This window comes from Marmota marmota, unplaced genomic scaffold, assembly GCF_001458135.2.
Source record: "Marmota marmota marmota unplaced genomic scaffold, marMar, whole genome shotgun sequence".
Lineage (NCBI taxonomy): Eukaryota > Metazoa > Chordata > Mammalia > Rodentia > Sciuridae > Marmota > Marmota marmota.
The window spans coordinates 12,135,489-12,163,226 of record NW_026000196.1 but is presented as its reverse complement, the minus strand read 5'-3'; the positions used below and the strand labels follow the sequence as shown (position 1 = coordinate 12,163,226).

Genomic DNA, 27,738 nt, shown 5'->3' with positions numbered 1-27,738 from the left:
CCCCCAAAAAAAAAAATAAGTCCTTCTCCTAAGAAGCATACAATGTGATACTTGCGTTTTCTTTAATGCTTATTTAATTCTAGGAATTTCAGTGAATTCCTCTCAGATTTGCTTAATATTGTAGGAAAATTTTCTTCCTAGTAAATTGCACTGATGTCTCTGTCCCATGGTCAAAACCTTTCAGCAGCTTCCTGCTGACAGAATAAGCCAAACCTCCCTGCACCCTCCAAAGGCCTGAGTAACCTTCCTCCTCCCCCTCCCCTTCTGTAATCATGCTGTGTTCCAGACACAGGCCCCTCCTGGCCCCAGCATGTTTCCCTCCTCTGCTTTACTGCTCACATATCTCTTCTACATAGAAGATCTTCCCTCTAGACCTCACTGAAGTCACTACCAACACCCTATTCCTTCCTGACCCAGTTCCAACTCCTTGTCTTCTAAATGCTTACATCCATACTTCTCACTTCCTATTGTCTAGTTCCTTTCCTGGGGTCCTTGTTATTTGAGGTCTTGTTTGTCTACTGCTTTGGGCACAATATTCATTTAATAGGTCTTTACTGTGCCCATCTGAGATTTCTTAGAAGCTCAGGCTCTAATATGAAACTGCCTAAATTAAAATCCTACTTCCATCACTCAGCAGCTATAGGATTCTTTCTGTGCCTCAGTTTCCTAATTTGTATATTGGTATAATAACAAAGCATGTTTTATTAAGTCATCAGAGAATTAATGATTCAACATATGTTAAGTGTACAGCACAGAGTTTGCTAGTTAGGCATCAGTCAGTATATAAACTAAAGAAAAAAATCCTAGATCTAAATAGGTAGATTTTAAAATGTACTCTCTAAACCACAAGTTAGAATTACTTGTATATAGAATTATCAATGAAATAATCAGCTCAAAGTATGCCAGTGACAGTGAGGGTCATAGCATTTAAAAAAAAAACATATTTATATCTCCATGAAACATAAGAGATCAATTAATTTGGAAATGGCAGGTGGAGCATAAGTTGTCAAGACAAGCACAGGGATACACTGTGGGGTCGGATCGCTTCCCCGATTAATTGATCAAAGAATCAAAAATAAATCAGAAATGAATCTGAATCATATTAGCCACACTGAGTGGCAGCAGCTGAAGTATCATATTCAATGCACTGTGCCAGGGACTCCAAAATCCATAAGGGGAAAAGGGACCAGCCATGCTGTTTCACAAGGCAAAGACCTTTCATATTGGCATATATTTCCAGATGTGCCACAGCCCATTTATCCTAGAAACAAACAAATAAAGTAAAATAAATCAAGCACTCTCTATCTCAAAACACCCTGTGGTTCCTCATCCTCCAAAAGGAAAAAGCCAAGTTCTTCAAACTTTGGCTTTCCAAGTCCTCCAGGGTCTTTTCCTGTTCTGCATCTCAGTTTTCTCCACCTGACTCACACCATTCCATCCACAGTGGTACCCAGGGATTTCTGGAATCTGGCAATCAAGGTCCTGCTGCAAAGCAGGAAACCTGCATGAAAGTTTCCCCAGATATCATAAGACTCACTTCCTCATCTATATTCTCCTTCAAATGTCCCCTTTTTTGTGGCTCTCACTGGCCAGCCATGGAAAATTGTACTCCTCCCTCTGCTTGATTTTTCCCCATCTAGCACACTGTGTACAATTTGTGTCACTTTGTTTATGTGTCCTCTTCTACACATCTTGAAGCCATAAGCTCCAAGTGAGGAGAGAACTTCCCTGTGGTAATCATTGGCGCTGTGTCACCTAAAACAGCGCCTGGTGCACAGTGACATTGGATCAATGTCTATTGACAGAATGATCAACAGACCTTAGGAAAGCTATCATGAACCTGAAAAATAAGTCAAGATGAATGGCTATTTGTATTTCAACCAGCTCTTCCACAAAACATTTCACCTTATATTTTGGAGGAATGTTTTGAAAAATGAATTCGTTTAAGTCAATGGTTCTACACTGGGAGGGATTTCCTGTCTCTTCAGGATCTTTGGAAATGTCTGCAGATTACTTTGGTTGTCATAGCAGTAGTGGGTGGCAGCTGCTATCCATTGGAAGTCATGTAAGTAAGTTATGTAAGCATGTAAGTCAAAAATGTTTCTGGACATTCTACAATGCAACAAGAAAGCTCCATGTGATGAAGACTATTCTGGCTCCAAATGTCAACAGTGTCAAGGTTGAGAAGCCCTGATGTAGCTGAAGTCAAATTCTTAGATCTGCCAAGTAAAGCATGTGGGAAGAAAAAGAGAAAGGGAAGGAAGCAAGTAGACTAAGTGAGTTGTTGCAATTGTAGACCACAGGCATGAAACTTTCACAAACAAAATGGGAGAGTTTTTAAAAATTAGCAAACGTGTTCACCTTGCAAGAAATAAAATGTGCTACTAAGATTTATGCATGAAAGTAAGAAGAGAAATGTCAAAAAAATTAGTGAATGGAGGAAAGTGAATTGTAAAGAAGAGTTTTTCTCCTAGTACCTTTAGGGTCTCTAAAAGTGTGCCCCATATTCCTGTTACATGTATTCTTTCAGGAATAACTGACAACGCTGTAATAAAAAAGGGGGGAAATCCCAAATCACCACCTCCTCTCTGTGAGCCCCGCAGTCTGCTGCCGACAGCTCGGAGCATTTGGCAGGAGCCGGCTGTACGAGGGAGCAGATGCTTCCTGCAGGCTCTTAGAGTAACATCAGGGATATGAGAACTTGGGGAGAAATTAACCAAGCGATCAAAAACAGACGAAGAGATATTAAGAGGTATAGTGTTCCCCTCTCTGTAAACATTGTGTGAGCTAGACAAACCTCATGGTTAAATTACAGAGTGCTCCATCCACAAAGATGCACAAGTAGCTTTGGAAAAATAAGTTTGGGGGAAGAAATAAAATCTCATAGGCTGATGAAGCCATAGTCTACAACAAACCGTGTCGCCAGCTGAAGGAAAAACATAAAATTCTCTCAGAACAGTTCATCTCCTACATGTTAATGTCCATTTAATGGATGGGGGAATGTGCTCCGTAGTTTTCCTTTTTACCCATGTTTTTGGCTTTCTTTGATGTTTTCTCTGCTGTATTTTATAAGTATTTTTTTTTCATTCAGCATTTCCTCTTTGCTGACCCCAGTATGTTCTCTTTAAACCAGACTACAGAAACACTCTCCCATTTCTAAGAGACATCTCTGCTTTCTTCCACAAAATATTTTTTGGAGGCTGAAAATGAACAGGCCAAGTTAAAAAAAAAATAAATACAAATGGAACTTTGGGATAAAAGGTCTTCCACAGAGCTGAGAATGAACATGCAGTTAGCAACAATTTAATTTTGAGGAAACGTAGGGTAAAGAGGTATAAAGAAATACATGTTTTCCATTAATAAATGGAAATCTGAGTCGTAGATCCATATTCCTTGAAATCAAATGGAAACTCCAAGCTTAAAAATGGAGAGAAAGACTGAGAGTGAATTGACAGACTGGACAAAATGTTGTGGTTGATTAAATCAATACTGGACTGACACAGAAAAGATGATGTCTCTTTATAACTCAGACATAAGGAAAAGGAATAAAATGGTAGTTTGCTGCTACAGCTACAAGAATATTTCTTTTTTCTAGCACTGACAAGGACAAAGCAGCTCTGGATCACAGAAACTCATCAATTGTTAAATAACTTGCAAATTGTTGATGAACGAAGGGAACTTACAGACAGCAAGGGAATGGCAACTTTTCCAAGAAAATCAGGGGGTTTATCTCCATCTTCATCAAACACTGTCACTTCCAAAACATCATGGATGTCTTTAATGGGACTGAAACAAGAAATATCAGGTCTTATACACAAAAACACACAAGTGAAAGTCTGTTGCATGAAGATCTGAAAACACGGTTTCACTAATTAAGTCTGTGTGTCCTCAGAGTATAAAACTACCATTTAATTAAATTCTAAAAATTAAATCAAACTGACTGTATTCCCAAGCCTTCCATCATAGAAGACTCAGACATCCACATGAAAAAAAAAATCAAGTCAACTTTTTTACTGACATTTTCTTTCCATGTAGATGTGCACTTGAGGGTGCAACTGTTAGAGGAGCAGAATAAAGGAGAGAAAGAGTGAGAGGGAAAGGGAAATGATTTCAGAAAGTTGCTTCGAAATGAGAAAAGTAAGCATCACATTTTCTTTAAATTAATGAAAAGGAAAGGTAAAATTCACATTTAATGAAATAGTGAGAAAGCCTCCTGTGGTCGAAACACAAATGCCAAAAATCCAAGGCATATTTAGAAACTTTTTTGTTGTTGTTGTTGTTGACCAGAAGGCAGACACCAGTGAAAATGAAAATAGAGCCATGATCACTGACAATGTGTTAAAGAGACAAGACACTCTTATTCCTGGCCACTGGCAGACCTGTTGGCAGAGCTGATCCACTTCTCATTGGTCCTTGGGAGATTTCTACTAATATCATCAAATCCACACAAGCAAATTTGACTATTGTAGACTAAGCATTTATTCAGCTTTGTGAGGATAACGTACCATCATTTCACCCAAATTCAACAGGGGCCATCCCTTGATGGTCAGGTGCCTTGAAATCTAAAGTAGGAAAATTAAGTATATCCTGCCTCCTTAATAGACAAGTTTGATGGAGTGGGTCATTCAGCTAAATGTAAATACAAGGAGGCTCTGGGAGTCATTAAAGATTCACAAATAATATGTATTTCCTAATGAATCTGGCATAATATAAGCTTTCAGGCATTTAAGATAATGTTATAGCATACAAGCTCCTTGAATTTAAGGCAGGTCTCCATTTGTGACTTTATTTAACTGAGGAATTAATTGGTTTAGATACATGGAGGCTTCCATATACCCACAGATTAATTTAGTCACTTGAAAGATCTACTTTACAAATGCCTTCTATAACACTCCCTTGCAGTTCCAAATGGTCTCTTCTATTATTAACACCACACTCCATAAAATAAAAGTATAAAAGGTTTTAAGGAAAAAGAAACAATAAAATTCACTCTTTGCACATAAAAATGGACAAAAAGTTCCACTCAAGAGCCCCAGCCTGCCCCAAACATATCAAGGATAATTGCTTTAAGTTAAAGCCACTCCTCTGTATTTCAGAGGCTAAAGCACTTACAATGTAAAAACTTTGTTCCACTCGGGGTTGAGGTTTTTGTAAATGGTATGTGTCTGAAGCCGGTCATTGCCTACCTCCAACAAGCAAAAAGGATCACTCTTCCCTGGCAAGAGAACAGACATTGGTCAATGACAAATGAGTCCACAAAGGGTCAAAAGTACAGTAAACAAAAGCCATGTAGTTTTCCAACAATGAAAATTTCATGTTTGATGAAAGAAGGAAGGTGAGACTTTTAGAAAGCTCTTTGGAAGCCCTCTTTGGGAAAGTGGAAGGTGGACAAAGTCCATAGGTCTTTTAGCATCTTAACAACCTGGGACCTGATACACAATACCCCACCCAGCTCAGATACAGCTGAAAGTCAGTAACCATACAGGTCTCACAGGAGGGCTATCAGTTTGACCTGTGAGAGGATCCACTTCTTTGTTTTATTTTAAAAATAAACTCAATAGCAAAAATAAACAACAACAAAAACAAAACAAACAAACAAACAAAAAACCCTCAAAGCCTACACATAATCCAATTTAAAGATGGGTAAAAGATCTGAAAAAAAAAAAGAATTCTCAAAAGAAGACATGCAAATGGCCAACAAATATATGAATGTTCAATAGTATTAATCATCAGAGAAATGCCAATTGAAGCCACAATGGAGCTATCACCTTGCCCTACTATCTAAATAAATAAATAAACAAATAAATAAGTATGTGTGTGTAGAAAGGGAACTCTGATGCATAGCTGGAGGAATGTACATTAATATAGTCCTTATAAAATTCACAGGTTCCTCAAAAAGTTAAAAATATATCTATCACATGATCCAGCATTCCATTACCAGGTATATATTTAAAGGAAATGAAGTCAATATGTTGAAGAAATATTTGTACTCCCATGTTTATTGTAACACTATTCACAGTGTCAAAAAATCAAAATAAGGGTCCATCGATGGATGAGTGGATAAAAAAATGTGGCACATATACATACACGAATAATATTCAGCCATAATACAGATGACACCTAGTTTTTTTGCCGCAGCATGGATGAACTGGGAGGACAATTTTATTAAATAAGTTAGGCACAGAAAGAAGTACTGCATGATCTCAATTCACATGAGATCTAAAGAAGCTGCTCTAGTAGTGACTAGAGGCTGGGTAGGGTAGGAGTGACAGCTGAGTGGGGAAGATTCATCAAGAAGTACAAAGTCACAGTTGGGCAGGAGGAATGCATTCCGGCTTCTCCCGCATAACAGGGAAACTACAGTTGACAACGTTGCATTGAATATAATTCAAAGTAGCAAGAAGGAAGGATATTGAAGGTTCTCACCAATAATAAATGATTAATCTATGAGTTGATAAATATGATAAGTGCACTGATTTAATTATTACACGCTGTATGTATCAAAACATCACCCTGTATTATAACACTGTTACTATATGTCAGCTGGAAACAAAAGAGAAAACAGAGCACATCTCTGCTTAGATCCTAAACTTTTTTTTAGGTCAGAATGCATGTTTACTCTTCTACAATTAAAAGTCTATGAAAACTTACATAATTTACATGGCTGTGAGAAGACGTGCAAAAGAAGTGTAAAAATTACTCTTTAAGATTTAAAATGTTGCTTTTACAAAATGTTGTATGATTTTATAAACTCAGTGTATTATAAGACCATGTGAGTTACATTTTTGGTGCTATGAAACATACAGACATATAATTCAATGAAATAGTTTGGGAATTATATCTTAAAATATCTTAAACTCATCCCTTACTTCTTATCTCTTCTTTTTTTCTGCCCTATCTCCCACACCCTCCAAAACCACACACACAAAAGCAAGACAACTCTAAGTCTGAAGTTGAATTCAGAGGGCTACCAAAAATTCTCTTCCCTTTTGTCAGATTTGGCAGAGGGAATGTAGAATTGGAACTGTCAGGGAAAGAATGAATAGCTCCATAATGTCCTTACAACATTAACTCATTGCCTATGTCCCCAGCACATTGGTACTTTACAAAGCCGTGCATGCTAAATTAATTGAGGGCATAAGGACAGATGCTTCTCCAACAAATGCCAAGGAGTCCTGGGCCAGGGCCTAATGCAGAGAGTGCTTGCGCCTCTTGACCTGTTGACCTGCTATTCAGGTCAATGAACCAACATCTAATTCACTTAATAACTAGGAGCTCTGAGGTACTGCGTATTGAGAGAGAAACTAAGTATACAGGAGCCTTCATGAGGATAATATTTTTTTAAGAAAATGGAGAAGAGCAGATAAATGGTTGAGGTTCAGTTTGAAACAGAAGATTCCATTCCACTGACTTGTAGTCTAGACACTTGGATACCTGGCCAAACCTTTTAAGTCAATGCCATTAGATGCCGTTAGTGGTCAGTTACCGCTAGACAACAATCAAATCACAGAACTAAATGAATGAGTTTGGGTCTTAACTGCAAACAATGGAAAGAAGCCTGTCTAAATTTCATAGAAAAAGAATTTATTTAAATAATTCAGCTCTCAGAACCCCTGCAAAGCCTGGAAAATCAGAATAAAAAATTTGCTGTCCACCAAAGAATAACTTAAGCACATAGTATTATATTATAATAGTTAATATAATATTATATTATAATAGCTAGTATTATATTATATTATAATTCTATAGGATACTCCTGTCTCTAAATCCTGCCTGTGGCTTCTTCTAATATGAATTCTCTTTTCCTGCTTCTTTGCTTTGTTTGATGCACAAAGGCCTCCTATGAAACATCTGCCTGGCCATGCACCCATGCCCCAGTATCAGAGCTCAGAAAGGGAGACTAGGCTTTCCAGCTTCTAAATGCAAGTGGGTTCTGACATGGTCTCCTCCAGATGCACTGGGAAACTCCTGGAACATAATAGGGATTTTAGATGCTAGACAGTCAAAAATCAAATGATCACACAAATCCATCTGCAAGAAGATTCTGGCTTATTTAAAAAACAGTTTTCTCTGAAATGTACTCTGCAGGGGATTTAGATGGGGTAGAGCCTGCCAACATAGAACAACACTGAATACCGAGCGAACACATGCTCTGGACTCCATGCTCAGGTATGGCATGCTTGATTCCTCAACCCAAGCTGAAACAGCTACTTAACCGTTTGTCAGACTATTAGTAGGTGTCAGCGCAGCGCCTCCAGAGACACCAACATGACATGCCATCAGCACTTGCTCTGGGGAAACTGCCTGACACTCTTAATGAAAGCCCTGGGGTTACTCCACAGCAGGGCAGAGACAAGGCCTCGTCCTGTTGAGGCACAGGTGGGCTCATGCTGCGGCTCCCACTCTTCTGAGCAAGCACGCTCTTAGCTGTCCCAGCTAATGAGGAACAGACTTCCCTCCAGAAACTGGAAAGTTCAGTTATGTGTCTCCAAGGAACATCCTGCACCAACTCTCTGAACGTAATTCAGTCAAAGCTCATTAAAATGCTGCATTTATTAATATTACAGTATAAACAGGCAGAGAGAAGAAACAAAGACATTAAGATGTTTATAGAGTAATCTATGTACCCATTTTAGTTTGATCTTTCTCTCTTATGTAAGACTTACAGGATGAATATTTTTATTGCAGATAATAATGATTTCCCATAATAAACGGAATGTCCCTATATCCCCAATAGCACTGAGAGAACAGCACTGGGCAGACTGCTGTCCAGACCTTCAAGGATCTACTTTTCCTTTCCTCTTCACACGTTTTTTTTTTTTCTTCTGTAAAATACCTCCCCGTGTCCAGATGACATGTCACCTAGATGTAGTAATACCAATGGTGATTCAGTTTCACATTGGAATTTTAGCACTTTCACAGAGTAGCCTTTCCCATTCTTTTTAACATCAGTTTCACATTCATTTATATTCCTTGAATAATAACTAAGGGTTTTTGATGGGAAAATTTCCCATTATATCAATTATAAAAGTTGAATGACAAGTAGTAAATGTATTTTAAGGGTCGTAGTTTTCATTTGAAAACCATTCCTGAACACAAACTCTGCTTCTGATATGCAAAGACCACCAAGTTATTATCTGTAAGGAACTCTCCTCCTGGTCTCTGCTGTTCTGCAAGTATCATCTTTTCAGTGAAAACTTCCTTCAATCTCACGCTATAGCACATTGAGCTGTCCCCGTCTCTGATCTCCAATTGTGTTTTTTGTTTTTTTTTTTTTTTTAATCTTTTGGTACCTGGGATTGAACTCAGGGACACTCAACCACTGAGCCACATTCCCAGCCCTATTTTGTATTTTATTTAGAGACAGAGTCTCACTGAGTTGCTTAGTGCCTCACTTTTGCTGAAGCTAGCTCTGAACTTACGATCGGGGCTCAGGAGGCTCCTGTCTCAGCCTCCTGAGCCCTTGGGATTACAGGCATTCACCACTGTACCAGCCAATTGTGTGTTGTCTTCACACCTCTCATATCCCATGTCTGTAGATCTTTTTTCCATATTTAGCCTGTGTATTTTACTTAAGGATCCTGAAGCTGGCAAAAACAACATATGCATACATGCCCTTACCATCCCGGGAAAAGTGCCATGGCCAAGTGAAAGGGGCTCCAGTGAGGAGTGCAGACCACAGGGAGCCATGCTTCTCCCATCCTTCGACACTCCCTGCAAGAAGCCATATTTATTTATCTAGATTTCCTGTTTATCTCCCATCCCCCAAACCCATGTGCCATTTGTTCAGAAGTAGAAATGAAAGTTCAGAGAAATTTAATTTGGTTGGGAAAATATTTCATAATGGAGGTGAATCTTAAGTGAGGCTTAGAAGGGGGAGTATTTGCCTGGTGCAGTGGCACACGCCTGTAATCCCAGTGTCTTGGGAGGCTGAGGTAGGAGGATTGTGAGTTCAAAGCCAGTCACAGCACAAGCGAGGTACTAAGCAACTTGGTGAGACTCTGTCTCTAAATAAAATACAAAATAGGGCTGGGGATGTGGCTCAGTGGTTCAGTACCTCTGAGTTCAATCCCTGGTACCAACAACAACAACAAAAAAAATAGGTGAGTATTCATTTAGCAAAACTGGATATATCCTTCTTGGGCAGATTCCAAATTTATTCGGAAGATATATTTACATACATATATACAATTGGCCTTCTGTATCCACAGGTTCCACCAAGGGTGGATTATGTAATATGAACTTGGCCCATGATAGTTCCCTCTATAAATGAACAGGTACAGACTTTTTTTTCCTGATCATTATTCCCTAAATAATGCAAATATCACAACCATTTACATTGTATTATGTATTATAAGTAATCTGAAGGTTATTTATAGTATGTGAGAGAATGTAAGTTTCATATAAATACTATGTCACTTTATACAAGTGATGAGAACATCCTGGAATTTGGGTATATAAGGGGCAGCGCTAGAATTACTCTCACAGAGTTATCAAGGGACAACTATATATTAACAGGCAAATACTGGCCTGAAGGTCATGACCAGTACTTTTCACTCAATTTCAATTCATGTTACTCATTCAGCAGCCAGGAACCACCATACCCTGTTGACTCAAAACAAAGGGCAGGGTTTATAGAGGAAGATAATTCCTGAAGCTATGTATGGAGCATTGTAGCTCAAAAAACCTGGGAAAAGAGGAAGGATGACAGCACTGCCGTTTCAGAGAAAATTTCCAAAAACCGCTTTTAGGCCCTGTTTTAACCCTTTACTTATAAACCCTCCCATCAAATATTGAAGAAAATTTTAAATGATCATTCTGAATATTTGTATCCTCTGTCAACTGAAGCCTCATGATCCATCCTGATCCGCCTGCCGTTCACCAGTTCTTTAGCCAGGAATGTGTCTCTTTGCCCGGCTTCCAACCACACCAGGCTGCCCCATCCTATCTGGCAAACAGGAACAAGGCTTATTCATGCTTCCCACTTTGCATGCAGAGCAGCTTGTCTGTGCAATGTTCTTCCAACTGTGCCTCTTCTCCAGAAATTAGAATGCCAGCTAACCTCCCAGGCCTGGTACAGAGATATTTTCTTCCTGGAATTTTCCCTGCAATCTGTAGGAAGGTCCCGGATTCCTGTGGTAACTGGCTCAGGGATTAGAATATCTCCCATATAATCTACCTGTTCATTGCTTCAACAGATATATTAGGATCCCTGCAACATGGAGATCCCTGTGCCAGGAGCTGACAAGGATTAAAAATAATAACAATAATAATAATGAAGGAAATGCCAATCTTGGTTCTTGCTGGGCCTACTTTTTACATGTGCTCTGTGTTTTCAAGTAGGTCACAGGTTCCTTTAGGACATTGTGCTTCCTCAGCATCACACAGGCATAGAGCTACTCTGTTTGTTGTGACAGATTTTCTGAACAAAGGGTAGCCTGGTCCCCACTGGGAAGACAGCAAAGGACAAAGAGGACGTCATCTTGATGCAATGTTATTTAACTAAATTTCTGATGTTTTCATATTGCAACACAAATGTAGAAAAACAAGGGTTAATGACATCAGAATTTTTACACCCACTCCCCTGCCACCACTCATGTTTCAAAACACACCAGTATCCCCTGCATTTGCTTAATATCACCATGATTTCATTCCCTGTGCAAAAGCCTTGCTGCCCATCAGTGCCAGAGTAAACTTTTAAAGTTCATATCAGATCACTTCACTCCCCTACTTAAGTTGTTTCCCAAATTCCTTTACCTGGCCCCTGTGCTCCCACATGGTTCAGTGTTACCTAAGCTGATAGTTTTCTCTCCCCAAAGGTCCCTTTGCTCTCTGTTTTCGAGTCTCACTTGATTTCTTGTAGCTCCGCAGAAAACATGGCTTGGGAAATGGTATTCCCTCACTTAAAAATGCTGGACCAGCTCTTCATCCTTGACATCGCTACTAAAACATGACTTGCCAAAGCAACATCAGTTAGGTGTCTTTTAATGAATCTTAGCACCTATTCTTGACCTTAGCAGTATGATTATAATCAAATAGAGAGTCACTGGTTTAGTCACCTCATGTGAAACCCAGAGCCAATTCCAATTCTCCACCATGTTAGCAGGGGCTATCATAGGAGAAATACATTTGCTGACATAAATTAGGATCTTCCTAAGAACCCAAACACTAAGATCAAAGTGATACCTGTAATTTGTAAAGTGCCACAAATGAACTGAATTCATATGGTGTCATTAAATTACAACTGCTAAATCTTCTACATACTCCCAAACTTTGCCTTGACTAGAGAGTGCATTCTTTGGCAGACAGTTAAAACAGCCTGCCAAAGGTAGATTTATATAGTTTTTAATGTATTTTCAAAAGTTCTTGATTTGGGCTCAGTTATCCAGGAGGATCACATGAAAATTAAAAGCATTCAATCACTACCACTGAGCTTTCTAGAAATTCCAATTATAGTCGTCCCCTTGAAAATAGGGCATCTTTAAGAGGAGAAGTATTGCTATGGATACAGCTTCCAGAGACAGGCAATGAAAATAAACCATACAGTGGGCATGTGGTTTAAAATTCCCAGTGAACAATAACCACAGAACCACTCTTTTTCTGACACAAGTAGCCTTATATTTCAAAAAAAGAAAACAAAAACAACAAAACAAAAAACTTAATAGTCACCATTATAATTTACAGAAATAACTCAAAAGTAAGTATCATAGCATATGGCTGGAACACTGTTATTGTGTATCGTGTGGTTTAAATGCAGTATATTGGTCAATAGTTTCAGAGAATAGCACATTACACACAATAAAAATCAGATGATCCAAAAAGGTATTTTATAGTAATAAAACTATTATCCACATTATGAAAATGTGAAATGAAAGCACTATATTAGGTTAGCATGAGAATTTCTCTCCAATGAAGCATTTTTGCCTTCATTTCTAGCAGGTAATAGAAGCAGAAACAAATCCAAAAAAAGGCATCTTAGTGTGATAGCTGTAGATTTCTAAAAGTATCTGAAGACCTAAAAGTGATTAACAATGCTTTTATTTCTAGCTTTATCTAAAATTAGAGAAATTTATAAATAATATATCAAAAAGACAATCTGTAGGGCGGTGGCTATGGCTCAGTGGCACAGCACTAGTCTAGCATGAGTGAAGCACTGGGTTTGAGCCTCAGCACCCATTAAAAAATAATTAAAATAAAGGTATTGTGTCCATCTACAACTAAAAATATTTTTAAAAGACAATCTGTGAAATTCTCCATATAAATACACTCTAATAAAATAAATTTAATAAAGAATAGGAAAAACATTTCCTAAATACATAATATATATTGGGCATATTCAAGATACCCATGAATGTGTGAAGGCTTAAGAGTGGACCCCAGGTTAGTACGTGATAGAATCAAGACAACACATGGGATTCTGCTTCTCTGTATACTTTGTATATTATATTCCCATAACGTACAGGGATTAATATGTGAGGCTACCTCAAAAATCAAAGCGCCACATCACCACCACTAATTTTCATCATCAATGAAAAAATCATTGAACAGAACATTACTGTACTTAAGGCAGGAGTCACAGGTACATGGAAGGACTCATGCACTTATGGAATGAATGGAGTGTTTTGCCCTTATAATAATGGGAACTCAAACCTGTGTGGGGGACATGCCAAGAGCTCCTCCTAATGGCACACCTAAGGAACCACTCCCTAATTTTGATGAGGGTCCTCATCTATTTTGAAGGTGCACACCACCTCCTGCATCAGGAATTCTACAGCAAAGGAGTGTGAAGGGAAGGAAAACAGAGCCCTCTCTTATAGCTTCTAAGCCCACTAAAGGTTTGTCTGTTCACTGAGTATAGGCATTCAGTGATATGTGTTCATCATCACATCTACCACCAAGTTGAGTTTGTTTAAACTGAGAAAAACTTAAAAAGCAGGTCAGAGCATTATACTGAATTCACTAGAAAACAGCAGGGTGTTCTGGAACTGAATGTATTGTTGTTCTTCTGAGGGTACTGGAACTCTCCCTAACATGCTTATTTATCAACTAAGGCCATCTTGTAATAACCTAGATTTCTTTCCTGAAAACATGTTGTTTTTACCATTCCTCTGATAGATATTTTGAGATTATGTTAATGTGATCATTGACTCATTCGTCAACACTGGCAACAGAGAGGGGTCCAAATAATGACATCACTACTCATAGGTCAAGAGGATCCTCATAGATTTGGAAATTTTTGTTGTTGTTGAAGGATGTTTTTTCATGGCAAGAAGTGCCAACAAATCTCAAGCATGACAAGAAAAAAAAAAAAGAACATGTTGATTTTTGGAGAAAAACCAGGTCCATACTATGAGTAAAGTTGATCCTTCCAGCTTTGTTCTTCCATTGCTTCCTGACAACTCCCCAGCTTCTCATCATGACACACAGATTATTAGAATGATAGAAACATAAAAAATAAAGATGAGAATGAATTACAGAAGAAGGGGATAATGAGGCTTATGTGATATTATTTTGTTATATTACTTAATACCATCCTACCCGAACTGCCATGGAATTCTTATCATTTCCTACTATTGGAACAACAAGTTTAAGAAAACTCTCCTAAGTTTCTAACAGTTCTATACTTTGAAAGCATTCTAATGGGCAGGGGCCGTCCTGGTAGCAATAACAGTGTATGGGTAGCTGTAATAAAGCTGAGGGAGACCAACAGAACCCATGTTGCCACAAGAGGATTACTTTGGAGGGAGTTTTGCTATGTAAGAATTATTTTAAAGAACAAGATCAACAAATAGAAAACACTGTTGACAGGATGGTACACGCTTGAAAACACTTTTTGATTCTAAGAATGAGAGTGAAGAGCCATCGACTAGATGCTGAATATTTTCATGTACATTATACAAAAGGTGGCCATAATGGTCTCAGTCCTGATACAATGAATTAACCCCACAAATTACAACATTCTATCAATCATAATCAGACTCTCTTGAATGACTCTGCAAGCATGTCAAAAGAGTTTCCTTCTCTTCATTGGCTAATCTCTTTCATGTATAAGGTACATCTTCTTATCTAACTGTACAATTATGACCAGAGAATACTTCAATTCTCTAAAGCTTTTCTATGAACCCACTGGGTATTTTGTTACCTTTTTTATACTTTATGAGATTAAAAAATCTGCCCTTTTTCTCCATGGTATTAATGCATGAATCTGATATGCCTCAGGGCAAACCAGAATATAGAGCACTGGTCTCTGTGAGGGCTTCCACTGCAGATAAGGAACCTGTTGCACTATTTTTCAGCTTTGTCCAGAATAAAATGTCTGTCTCCCTTTTAATCATTACAACATGAGCTTCTTTTCTTGAAATAGTCCAAGCGAAGTATGTTGGTCTCATTAAACCTTTAGACACAGCTACATTCACCTTGATTCTGAAAGCATGGTATATCATTTGTTTCATGAACGAAGGCTATGGTTTGGTTACTACAAAAGTAATTACATCAGACTGCATAACCTATTACCTAAAGATTTTAGGTTGTGCCATGTGCAAAGGTTTTTTTGAAGAGATATCTTTAATAAAAATATCTGACACGCTCTTCTATTAGAATAACTGTTCATGTATCCATGACTAATGTAAGCATACACCTGAGAACATTAGAATATCCTTCATCAGTTTTAAAGTGATGTGCTCCAAGACAAGACAGCTTAATTCAAATTCCCGTAATTAAAAAAAACCTCTCTTTTTTAAAAAAATAAATTTTAGAAACTCTAAAAAAAACCAAGATAAATTTAAATTTAAATTTATTCATAATTAATAGTTTTTAATCACACAATACCATATTTACAAAAGGATGTATAATTTTTAAAATAAATATATTTTTTATACTAGAGCCTAATCTTTTCTAGATATCTTTATATCAGTTACATATGTAGACTTAGGTTATTAATATATTTTGTGACATTTGAATACACTAATCATTTCCTTCATATAAGATAATGTATTTATGGAAAAGAAATTCACTTTAGTACATGAATGTTATCCCAATATTCTAAAATACCAGCATAGTAACAAGTGTTCAAATTTGATTTCTTTTTATGACTATGTAATCATAACATCAATAACAACTGATGAGGAATACCTGGTTTAGTCATAGAGTCTTGCATGGCTCATTTTCTTTTTTAATTGTCACTTGCAAAGAGATAGGTGGCTTGAAGATTAGCAAGCTGTGACAACAGGTCTTGCCACCTGCATTCATTCCCCCCCTCTAGTACTTGAGGTCCTTGCACCCTACAAACAGTGACTGTGGCCTTGCTGGTGGTGACCACTGCCCCAACTACCCTCCTCAGGCTTGTACTCCATGAGGGTTTCTGAAGCTTAAGTGAAGAAAACTGGAAGAATCAGTTATTTAGCATTATGTTAAAGAAGCAATTTGTATGGATAGATAAAAGTGGAAAGGCTGTGGAGTTTCCTTTTGTACCCTTTCTAAAATGACCGTGATACTTACTTGTACTAATGTATTCCTTTTTAATTTGCAGGTGAATACTTTGTTCCCTGATCAATCACAATATATGAACACCTGGTTATAAAATAAGGCTGCCTAGAAAAGGTTGGATATAACCTTTATATAAAATTATTTAAATAAAATTATTTTTTTAATAATTGACAATAATTCATTCATGCCAATAATTCATGCCTCTTCTAATCCACAATCAAGTGATACTGATTTTTTTTTTACCTATACATCAGGGAATTGGTAAAGATGATAATAAAAGCAGTAACGGTGGAGCGTATAATGTATGTCATTATGCTAACCTCCAGGAGACACAAACTGCATCCATGGTGCCATCGTACTGAAATCTGAATGCATTTCACTTCACACATAGAAAAATGGCATGACAACTGTGTGGAGTAGGTCCACTCTGTCATGGGAAAGCAATGTCTTAGTTGGGAACACGCTGGAGGACTCATCTACAATCTTGAGAATATGTAAGGGAAACAGAGATTTGATTCTAAAAACAAACATCAATGTGGTCGAAGGACATGTTTAGCTAATGACAAATCATTTTGTCTCAATTCAGAATACTGATAATTTTCTCATAAATATAACACAGAGATGGTAAAGCAGTACGACATTTGGTCAAACCACACAGTGTCATTTCATTGTTGACTGCTGCTTTTAAACACTGCCATCCTTTGATACTCTGCTTCACCACTACAAAACTATCTGTTAAATATTTTGAATATAATAAAAATAAACAAAAATAACTTTTCTCCCCCCAAATTATTCTTACATAAAGAGGGTTTTGACTTATCTTCTAGTATTTACATTCATTCCTTTGTTTTCTTTCCTATTTACCTTAAATATTCAAAATACTCTTAGGAGATGACATATTGGCCTGAAATAACTCTCATCAATACTAGTTTGGGGGCTTGAAGGACACCTGATAATATAGAAAAAAATAAAATAGGATGTAAAAATGTTTTCCCACAGATGGATGTTATTGTAAAACAGTCTTTAAAATAAGGGAAAAAAAAACTTTGGATGCATTACAATTAGTTTTTGCAGATTAAAAAACTACAACTACAAAAGGAATCTTTAAAAAATACTGCTTGAAGGCATAAATAATTTCTTGGGGCTTAAGACATTTCTTGAGATAGTAACAAATGTGGATTCAAAGAGGGCTGCTCTAAACACTTAGAAATAATAACAATTCGCTCTAGGAAACTAGTGAATAACTCTAGACATGTTCTAGTAATGACAAACTGCTAACATCAAAGACACATGTTAAATAGTCAAGTTAACTGTCAAAGGCTCACTTGAAATATTAAACATTTTCATAAAACATAAGTACAAAGAAAGGAGCATTTTCAAATTAACATGAGACTATAAACATTTGCAACTGTATTAATGACTATCAGAAGTAACCATTTTAGTATTTCATCTACAATCCTTACAATTTATATCATCCATTTGGCCAAACAAATGCATTATATGCAATTGCTCACTGGGCACTTCTTTCAGGTGGGAAGCAGTTTATATAAAGAGACTACGGAGTATTCATTTCTACTGAATTGGTTCTCTGAAGCGGGTGGAAAGAACTCCTGTTTTAAATTAAATTTATATTTTCCATAATTTTGTAATAATATGTGCTTAAAATTAAAATTCACTTCCCCAATGTTTGAGTTTCCTTAAACACAGTCTCAGAAGTTTAGGAGTTATACAGGTATAGTATAATTGTTTCTGTATGGAGGAACAAAAAGAGTAGACCACATTCTAAAAATACAAATGTGGGGGGGACCACCCAATACAGTGTCAATAGATGAGAACTATGGATGTTGAACACTTTCTGTGTTCATCAATTTGCTTGGTAAATAGCATCTGTCATGTAGGCATTTAAATTATTAGTCAGCACACAGGGGTAATTTGGCAATGAGCTTCGCCGATTAGATGCTGTTGAATCTGGATGACTCTACATGCCATAGAGCACACTTCAGCACTACGCTAGTATACCTGCTCTAAACTTCACCTGAACCACCAAGAGAAACTTCTGAAAAGACGGTGTCCACGGCAAGGTGGTCCTAGGGTCTGAACTCTGCTCACTGTCACAGTGAGATTCCAAACAGACATGCTAGCACACGCAGGTCAATAAACACATTCTGTCCGCTGTGAAGGATGCAGCACATTCAGACCCAGAAGGGAAGAGGGGAAGGGCTCCAGGGCAAATAGCATGATTTGAGGTGCTGCAGCTAAGTTCAACCCCCACGTTAATTTAAGAAAGAAAGAAACCATGACATGAATAATCCACAAATATCTCTGAATCCAAACTAGGTCTAATGCAATACTGAATCCGAGTATAAGTATTTGATTTTTTTTTTTTTTTTTTTTTTGGCAAAAAAACAAAAATGGGGACTATGAGAACAGAATTGTTCAAGTCCGCATTGTTTTTTCTCTGGTTGTTCTTTCTAAAACTGCACAGTGGGTGTACATTTACTTCTATTTATTCCACATCTTACTTTGCTATAATATCATTTCAAAGCATGAAATAAATGACAATAACAATGTAAAGCAATTAAAAAATGAAAGTGTTCCATACCCGAGAAATCTGCAGCTAGGAGATCTACTGCCTTCAAAACCTTCACTTGTAAAATGCCAACATCCTTCATATCTTTCAGAGAGTTTTGTAAGCACTGAAGGGAGAAAAGGAGATCACAAATGAAAACAGTTTTCTAGTATACTATTAGTGCTCTGAAGGCCTATGGGGCATCCATACATTCTATTATCTTCTCGTCTCATGAAATATTAGAAAAGTTTCAAACATACACTATGCCAGCCCACAGGACAGTTAGGCATTTACAGCAGCCAGATTAAAAAAAAAAAAAAAAAGTAACTGAGAATTAATTAACTACAACTCCAAAATTAACAAATTAAAAGCACATACAATCTACTTTTAACATCGCCCCCTGGTGTTAGCAAAGATACCCCACTGGGAAAATGTATGGGTAGAATGACATTCATTCTCTTTCTTCTCTCTTTTTTTTTCTCTTTAATGCAAATTTTAAATCACACTAAATGCAACATTATTCTGACCTAGTTAGTATAAACTTACGGATGCAAGAGTACTAAATTTGGACCCATGTAAAAATTTATTACCACTGGAAAGAGAGTGGGGATGAAAACAGAGTGAATTTTCTGATCCATGCCATAACCAAGTTCTTTAGAGATTTAGTATCCAATATCACCCTATATTCACATTTTCTTTAATTTTTAGTTTGCTTTATCCAAAGTTTGAATATTTGGTCTGGTCATTCTTAAGCATATAAAGCAATATTGAGATGTCTGAATATATGATAGCCTGGAGAAATCATGCATGGAAAAGATAATTGTATAAACCCTCTTCTCAAGCATACAGAATGCATCCAGTGAAAAAGATCCTGTTTCAAAACCTTCAGATACACATTGTTATTACCTATCCAAAAACCTGTCATAAGCAGATCCCCAGGGATTGATATTGAGACAGTAAAACCCATTTTATTTAGGCATCTCAGGGTTGAATAGGAAAAGTTCAGTAAGAATAACAATAGGCAGACCTGATACACATAATTCTTAAGAACTTTTAAAAGTTGTTTCTCTTTGAATTTTCAACCTAAACCAAACAGAGTTAACTAGTTCTTAAGCTAAGAGGAAAACATGAAACAATACACTTTTATACTGCAGAGAGAGAAATACCTTAAAGGAATATCTACTCTTATAACCTTAAAAAAAAAAAAAAATCCCACCTCTTAAGAGTACATTATTGCCTTCAAATGCTCTGGCCAGCTTGTAAGTTGAAGAAACACCTGACATTTCTATTTTCATTATAGCTTCTTTAAACCTCAATTATTATCCTGAAATTCTAAGGCATTATTCAAATACATCATTACTATGCTATATAATGTTACTTTACAAATATATGGTATACCCCATGAATTTTGTAAATTGTGCAATTTATTCATTGGAAAGCTTGGGGATACTTTTAGTTTTTACCATCAAATTTTCATTTGCTTATGTAAAGTCATCAGAGAGACTACCAATAGTGTATTCTGTCCAAACTTCTTCAGAGTACATCAAGCTGGCATGCAGAATCCGTGACACTGAAATATATGTGGTTAGGCTTTGTACTCTCCAAGATAAAGATCTATTCAATTAATCAATACATGCATACAGTGAAGGATTCTGGAGGCAACGAAGTTTATGCTGAGGATGATATTGCCATTGAATAAGGATTCATCTTTGCTTCATTTTCATGCCACTTTCTTAAAAATGTGCCTTCCATATATGGAAATCAAGTGGATGTATTGATTTACAAAGAAGATGGGATAAAAGCAGAATACAAAGAAAAAAAAAGCGCTTTTAGAAAGTCAGCATAAAATAAATAAATAAATAAAGACAAGACAAAACAGGTATTTGATTTTAAAAATGTGGACTGGACTGTTAAGTACAGGGCAACTACTTAGGGAAGAATCACATTGATGTCATTATCCGGGTTTCAGGATTCGATGGTCCTCTGCTACCTGTTTTAGGCTTTCTGAGACAGGAACATACCCTCTCTTGATTCTAAAATAACTTAGGAGTCCATAACCTTGCAACCAATATCATTAAAATCCATGACATTACAAACATTAATGGTTGGTTAAAAAACAAAAGCCACTTTTGTTGAACTTCCATTAAAATTTCTATGCACATACCCAAACATGCTGAATTGAAGCCACTTCCTTGAAGAGACTTGCTAAAGGCTAAAAATTCAAAATATCTTTTTGGGATTTAAAAATAACAAGGCAAACTCCAAGTCTTCTTTCACCTTCCTATAAGTATATTAATCCCTGGCCCAGTGCCTTCTTTTAGGAGACACACAATGAAACTTGGGACCAAGATCTCTTTTGATGTAGTTTTTGATTCATAGACTTTGTTTTAATTTAAAACTGGGAGGAAGTAGGAGTGGTGTAACAAGGCAGCACACTCACATATCGTTGGGAAATCTGCTTTCTTTCGCTGGGGTCCTCAAAGGGGCAGACACACAGATCTGAGATGGAAACTCCCGCACAGGGTGTAAGTGTGATCAACATAAGGAGAGCCCCCAGGCAGCTCTCCAGTGGCAGCTCCAAGCAGTTGGCTTGCTTCAGCGGGAGTGCTGCGATATCCACTTTACACCTAGAAATTTTCAGAAGTCAGAGAAAGAAAAGTGATTAACTCAAGGCCACTGTAGAACCTCCAAAGCACCTGTCTTGCATTCCATCATCCCCAAACCTTACTTTGTCTGAGCTCAGGTTTATTGAGCAGTGAAGGTTCTAAGGGCTCCCCTGGCTCGGAACACTCACTCCCAAACCACCCCACTCTAAAAGTAAGGAGAGGAAGAGATAAAGCAAAATCCAAGAGCAGGCAGCATGGGGGGCAAGGGTGGCAAATGCAAAGACATAAGTCAGGTCTGTGTCAAATAAGGCCTGCAGAAAGATAATAAGATCAAGAATTAAGTAGAAAAAAGTTTCCAAGTTTAAGGATCATAAATATAGATATGGCTTCCCTTTGTTGTGGCTTTTAGGAGTAAGGAGAATAAAAGAACATGGTTCAAATAAAGAAGGAATAAAGAGAAATCCAAGTGGGAGATGGTTAATAGAGAAAGCATTTTCTTCCCAATTGATGCCAACTGGCAAATTTTTATTAAAGAAAAGTGTTAAGGTGTTTTTCTAATAGGCACAGTTCCACAGGGTTTCCTCAGGTGGGTTTCTTTTGGACAAATGGAGCATGAAGTGTTGTTGATTGATCCCATCTCCCAGCACTGCCAGGAAGGGCTGTACCCATCTGCTATAAATTGCATGTTTTCCTCCTCTTAACAGCCAATGTTCTGGAGTTGTTGAAAACCTCAAACACATTTAAATACAGAAGCAAACACCAAAAGGGTGGGGGGGGGGGGCCGGTGCTGAGGTGCTAAGTAATTTATTTGCTTTAACATTGAAAGCTCTGGGTTTGCCTGGACCACACCTACTATGTTTATGTATGCAGGTGTGCAGGTGGGTGAGGAAGCCCTGATTGGGGCAGGAGCAGACAATAGTTCTTAGATTAATTTTTAACAATATTCGTATTTGTGCTTCACAATTATAGAATAGGATGAATATTCCAGACTTTAGGAAAGGATAGAAAGAAGTATTGCTTCTCACAACAATCAATAAGGATGCATGCTTGCCCTGACAGCAGATAACCAGAAAGAGGTAACCAAGGTATATATTATATAAAAAAATGATGACTTTGAGTTACCTAGGTATAATAGACAGAACCTTCCTGTTTACTATGAAACATTGCAATCCTTTTCCCAATTAAATGGAAAGAACCAATTACATTAAAAGTCCGAACCAATTATTATTATAGGATGAAATATTTATTGATAATTGTCTATAAAATTAAATAAACATGGATAATTATTTCCTATTTACCTAAAGTGATCCCACTTAAGAGAAGTCATTTTCTTTTGCATAGAGTAAATTTGTCAAGTATGTCTATTGAAGGAAGATTATATATAGATCTACATATACTATTTTCTATGCTTTGTATCAAAACAATATTTTCTATAGCAAAAGGGAATCTTAAAAAAACTAAAACTAGGGCCTGGAGTTGTAGCTTAGTGTTGTTGATTGATCCCATCTCCCAGCACTTGCCTTGCACACTTGAGGCCCTGGGTTCAATCCTTGAGACCAAATAAATAAATAAATAAATAAATAAATAAATAAAAAGAAATTGTGTCCATTTACAACTAAAAAAAATAAATTAAAAAACTAAAATTACTCCCATGAAGAGAGAGTTAATATTTCTATATCATATGCATTTATGTAAGTAGGTAATTAAACATGTTTGGAAATAAATATTAAGTGCTTTATATCATTTTAAGACAACTATGAACACACACATTCTTAACAAATTTTGCCATATATATGCACAGGAACACATTATTTTACACTGTTATATACTTTCATTTATTAATAATACCCTTTCTTATGGAATGATAAAAGATCCAAATTTGTAAGAATTTTAATGGTCACTTTAATTAGTCCAAATTCTCACTAACTCAGTGATGGCACACGCTTTTTAATGCCATTAGTAATGGCAATATTTGCTCTTTGAATGTTTACTGTGTGGTACTAGTTTGTTCATTTGCACAGTCAGAAGTTATTTAGAGGCAAGCACTCTGAAGGTTTGCACTATTTGGAGGTCAAAAGTAATGCATAAATAGACAACAGCAAATATTTTATTGGATGATTCAAAATGGTTCTGACATGTTTCTAGAGTAAACTAATAATGATGTTACCAATGTTAGCATATTTATAATAACTTTACAAACTCTCCTAGTGTCTACTAAAATGCACAACTTATTAGAGAAGTTGATTTTAAGCAAAAGCTGACCACACACCAGACAAAATGCAAAGTAAATTTTGAATTTCTTCTCAGAAATTATACCTTTACACAGCCTTTTTAGTCATCTTTGTCCACTGTGAAAGCTTGGATTTATCTACTCTTTAAAGATTATGTAATTAACTAGGAAATAACAGTTTTATGCAAAACAACTGTATTTACATTAAATGCCAGAGCTCCATAAAGCAACAGGTTAATGATACTAGTATCAGTGTTTCTTATTCTCCACTAACTACTGAGTATATACTCCATTTTTCTTTTTTCAGTGACTTGAGAGAGCAAGTTAAATTGGTATATAGGTATCACATCAATCAAAAGGTTTGAAAGTTTTGCACATGGATTTTGATCTGTTCAGGTTCCTGCACCAACTATGTGTATTGATTCCTTAAGTCTTATGAATTAAAGTTCCTTTTTCCTGATTTTAACAACCAGTTCCTCTATAAAGATGACTTTCTACAAAATGTCTAAACTTGCTTCCCATTTATTCTCTCATTCAAGAAGAATGAATGAAATATAGAAGAAAGGAATGCATCTCATACAAAATCCTCTCCATCAGGCCTCCCATTTTTCTGTTTCAACCTCAGTCCACACTGTTCCAGATTGCTCTACAGTTAGGAGGAGAACCACCAGAGCCAGAGGCAGGGAGAATGATCCACATGAACACCAAACTAGGAATGGGCAATATTAGCAACAGGTAGTAGAAAGAACCTTTAAAGAAGTTTTCCTTCAGAATTTTAAAGACTTTTAGCACAATAACCACCCAAACTTCCTAAGGGGAGGGAAGAATCAAGTGAATATAATAACTGTGTTTTTTTTTAAGGTTCAAAGATAAATGGACTAAAATCTAAAACATTTAAGATGTAAACATTTTGTAATACACTCGAGGATATTTTTAATACAAAAAAAATCCTGAAAGGAGAATCCAGAGACTTCTTTTCCATTTTCCATTAATTGTATCACATTGTCTCAGAGTATTTACTAAATAATGTGGTTGGTCTTTTAATTTCTTCTAATTGTTACTGAAGCCCTAAAAAATCTTTTGTTGTTTTCCAAGGCTTTCTGTCTACTATGCATCTACTTGTTATGGATGGGGCATAGGATTTTCTCACATCTAGACCTTTTTCAGTGAAGGACCAAAATTTTAATACCTTCACTTGGAAGTCCATGTGGTCTCTGATAAAATTATTCAACTCTACCCTTGAAGCAAGAAAGCAGTAAGAAATATTGTAAACAATGAAGAGAATTGTTTCCAATAAAGTTTTCTTTGTAAAATCAGGTAGCTATCCGGTATTGGCCCAGGAACCACAGACTGCATAATCTTGACCTACAGAAATGTTAATAATTTAGCTGTGGTGAATGACAGCAACAGAATTATATTTTTTTAAAATCACAATGTTGCAGAAAACAGAAACAAATAAACTAAGATAATAGATATTAGTCTAAGGATAATTTTTTATAAACAATTTTAACTCAACACAGCCCAGGAGACCATGGCCAAATTATGCAATGATCTATTTGTCAATAAAAACTGACAGCATTAAAACTGCTGTTCTATCTGACAAACAATGTGGAAAACAAACTCAGAGCATCTCTGTAAGGAACATGATCAATGAGCATTAACCAAGTAGGCCTGTCCCATGGCTGTCTGTGTGACATCACATTCAAGGTGAGTGCCATGCTTGGATAATAATTCCCAAGGTATAATACACTGATGCTCAAGGGACCAGAAAATTCTCATTCCAATGTCATATCTTAGAAAATACAATTGATAGGAGCTCCTCTGTGATTACTTTTATTATGAAAATGAAAACAGCATAATCACTGATGTGTGTGTGTACCTGGAGAGGAGCTCCCAAGATTCATTCATGGGACATGGAATCCCACAACTTTGTCAACTGCCTTCCTCTCCAGCTCCACTAGGTGACATTTCCAACCCATTCCACCCATTAAGTTTCTCAGGGGGATTGTTCCCTATCTTCTCTGTAGACATCTGTCCATACTGTGTGCTCTTCCTAGAAAATTCTTTCAATCTCCTTGCCAAGGTCTCTCCCAGCCATTTTAGAGGTCTCTGTTTAGATGCTGTTCTTCTAGGAAGCCTCCCCCTTATATCCTCCCCCCATGCCAAGTTGGTTTCCATGGTACTGAGATGCTCAGCCCTCACTCCATGGTACCATCACTGCTGGCTGACTTATAGTATCAAAAATTCGGTGCCCAAGGACAGCAGCCTTGAATCAATGAATCTTCAGCACTTTGCAGCCCTAACAACATACAGCACAGTCTATATATTTGAATAAGATGAAGGCACAAACCAATGAATGTCACTGGTGTCAGGAAACTCATGAAGTCAAGAAATTCAAGTCAGAAAATAAGTACTTTCTGTTAACTAAATCTTCTGCAGTCCTTTTTTTCTTTCCATGTTAGAAAAAACAAAAAGTTGAAATAAATGTATTTCCTAGGTGCCTTTCAGATTAAAAATTCCACTTCTACTCACCTGAAGGAAACAGGAACTAAATTACTTGTATTTTTTTCTTCCTGGAACAGGCATATATTAGAGCTTTCCTCTCTCACCCACAGGCAGTTAATGTGCTGACTTAGCATTTGCTTTTGACCTCCCATACTTGTCTTTCTCCATTAATCCTACAGCATTTTGATGTTTTAATTCAACACATAATTTTACCATATCAGTCAGCCAAACCTGCTCAAATTTTACTTGCCATGATAGCTTTTAACCTCATATTCATTACCATAATTCTGTTTTATATTATAGACTGGTCAGCTTTTAACTTAAATGCAAGGGGCCAAAAAAAAAAAAAAAAAAGAGTGCTATAGTTTTAAAAGCTGTAAATCTCAGAGGCTAAGGAAGCAAGAGAACAGGAAGAAAACAGTGAATGTGCGAAGCCCTGCTGCCAAAGCAAATCAACGACATGGGGTGCAATTTGTCCAGAGAAATACTCCAGCTCAGATTTTTCACTGCTTCAAAGTCCCTAATAAACTGGTAGAATGTCAGAGCCACTTTATAAGACACCATTTGGGAACGAGGAGGGACTGTGAGGCAGGCCAGTCAAGAGAGACTTACGGATTCTCATTCTTAACCTTCCCAAACTGAATTAAATCTAGAATATTCTATAACAAGTTAATGTCTGCAATCAGTTTGGAATGGAAACGAATCATTGAGACAAATGATTGTGATTTCTTTAAAACAACACAAAATGAAATAATCAATATTAATCTATGTTCATATTTTTGTATTTTGTTAAATAGCTGGAACAGGTTAAACCTAGCTTTATGTTTTTACTCTCCCTAAATGTTCCCTATCGCTGTCTAAGAGCTACTACTATCTCTCTTTTTTTTTGGCTTTGACCATGAACAAACAGTGAACTCTAGAGGCAACACAGTTTACTTAACCACTTTCATCTCACTTACCCCAAGCCCATAGCAGTTTCCCTGTGGCTCAGACAGCGCCCACAGGTGGGAGGAAGATGGCACAAAGAGAAGTCAGAAAGCCCCACATAACTCAGGAGAGCTTAGAGGTCACTGGTTGCTGGCAGGGCCATATTTTAGTCATCACGAAAATAGTAACCTATCAGTGGTAATGGAAGTTCTCTTCACGTAACCAACCATCATCCCAGCCTTTCTATCCACAGCTACAAAACCCCAGCATTGTTCAAGCTAATCTATACAGATCCATTCTTCGTTCAGTATGCGTCCCTTCCACCACGTCCTTGAAGATGTTCACTGCTCACTTCTACCCCACCCCCAAAAACAAACAATAACAAAAAATTGTCTGCGCTATTTTGAATAAATGCT

The 27,738-nt window shown here is 36.9% G+C and overlaps 1 protein-coding gene across 9 annotated transcripts in view; it reads right to left on the bottom strand.

Annotated features, from left to right (window-relative positions):
- Mctp2 (multiple C2 and transmembrane domain containing 2) overlaps nt 1-27,738 on the bottom strand; it is a 219,554-nt gene that overhangs the window by 81,364 nt on the left and 110,452 nt on the right. For all 9 annotated transcript variants that reach the window (XM_015493108.2, XM_048790319.1, XM_048790320.1 and 6 more), the window contains 4 exons: nt 21,495-21,681; nt 19,088-19,181; nt 5,113-5,215; nt 3,684-3,786 (listed from right to left, as the gene is read on the bottom strand). In XM_015493108.2, the coding sequence (XP_015348594.1) occupies nt 3,684-3,786; nt 5,113-5,215; nt 19,088-19,181; nt 21,495-21,681 (487 nt within the window). The remainder of the gene's footprint in view (nt 1-3,683; nt 3,787-5,112; nt 5,216-19,087; nt 19,182-21,494; nt 21,682-27,738) is intronic.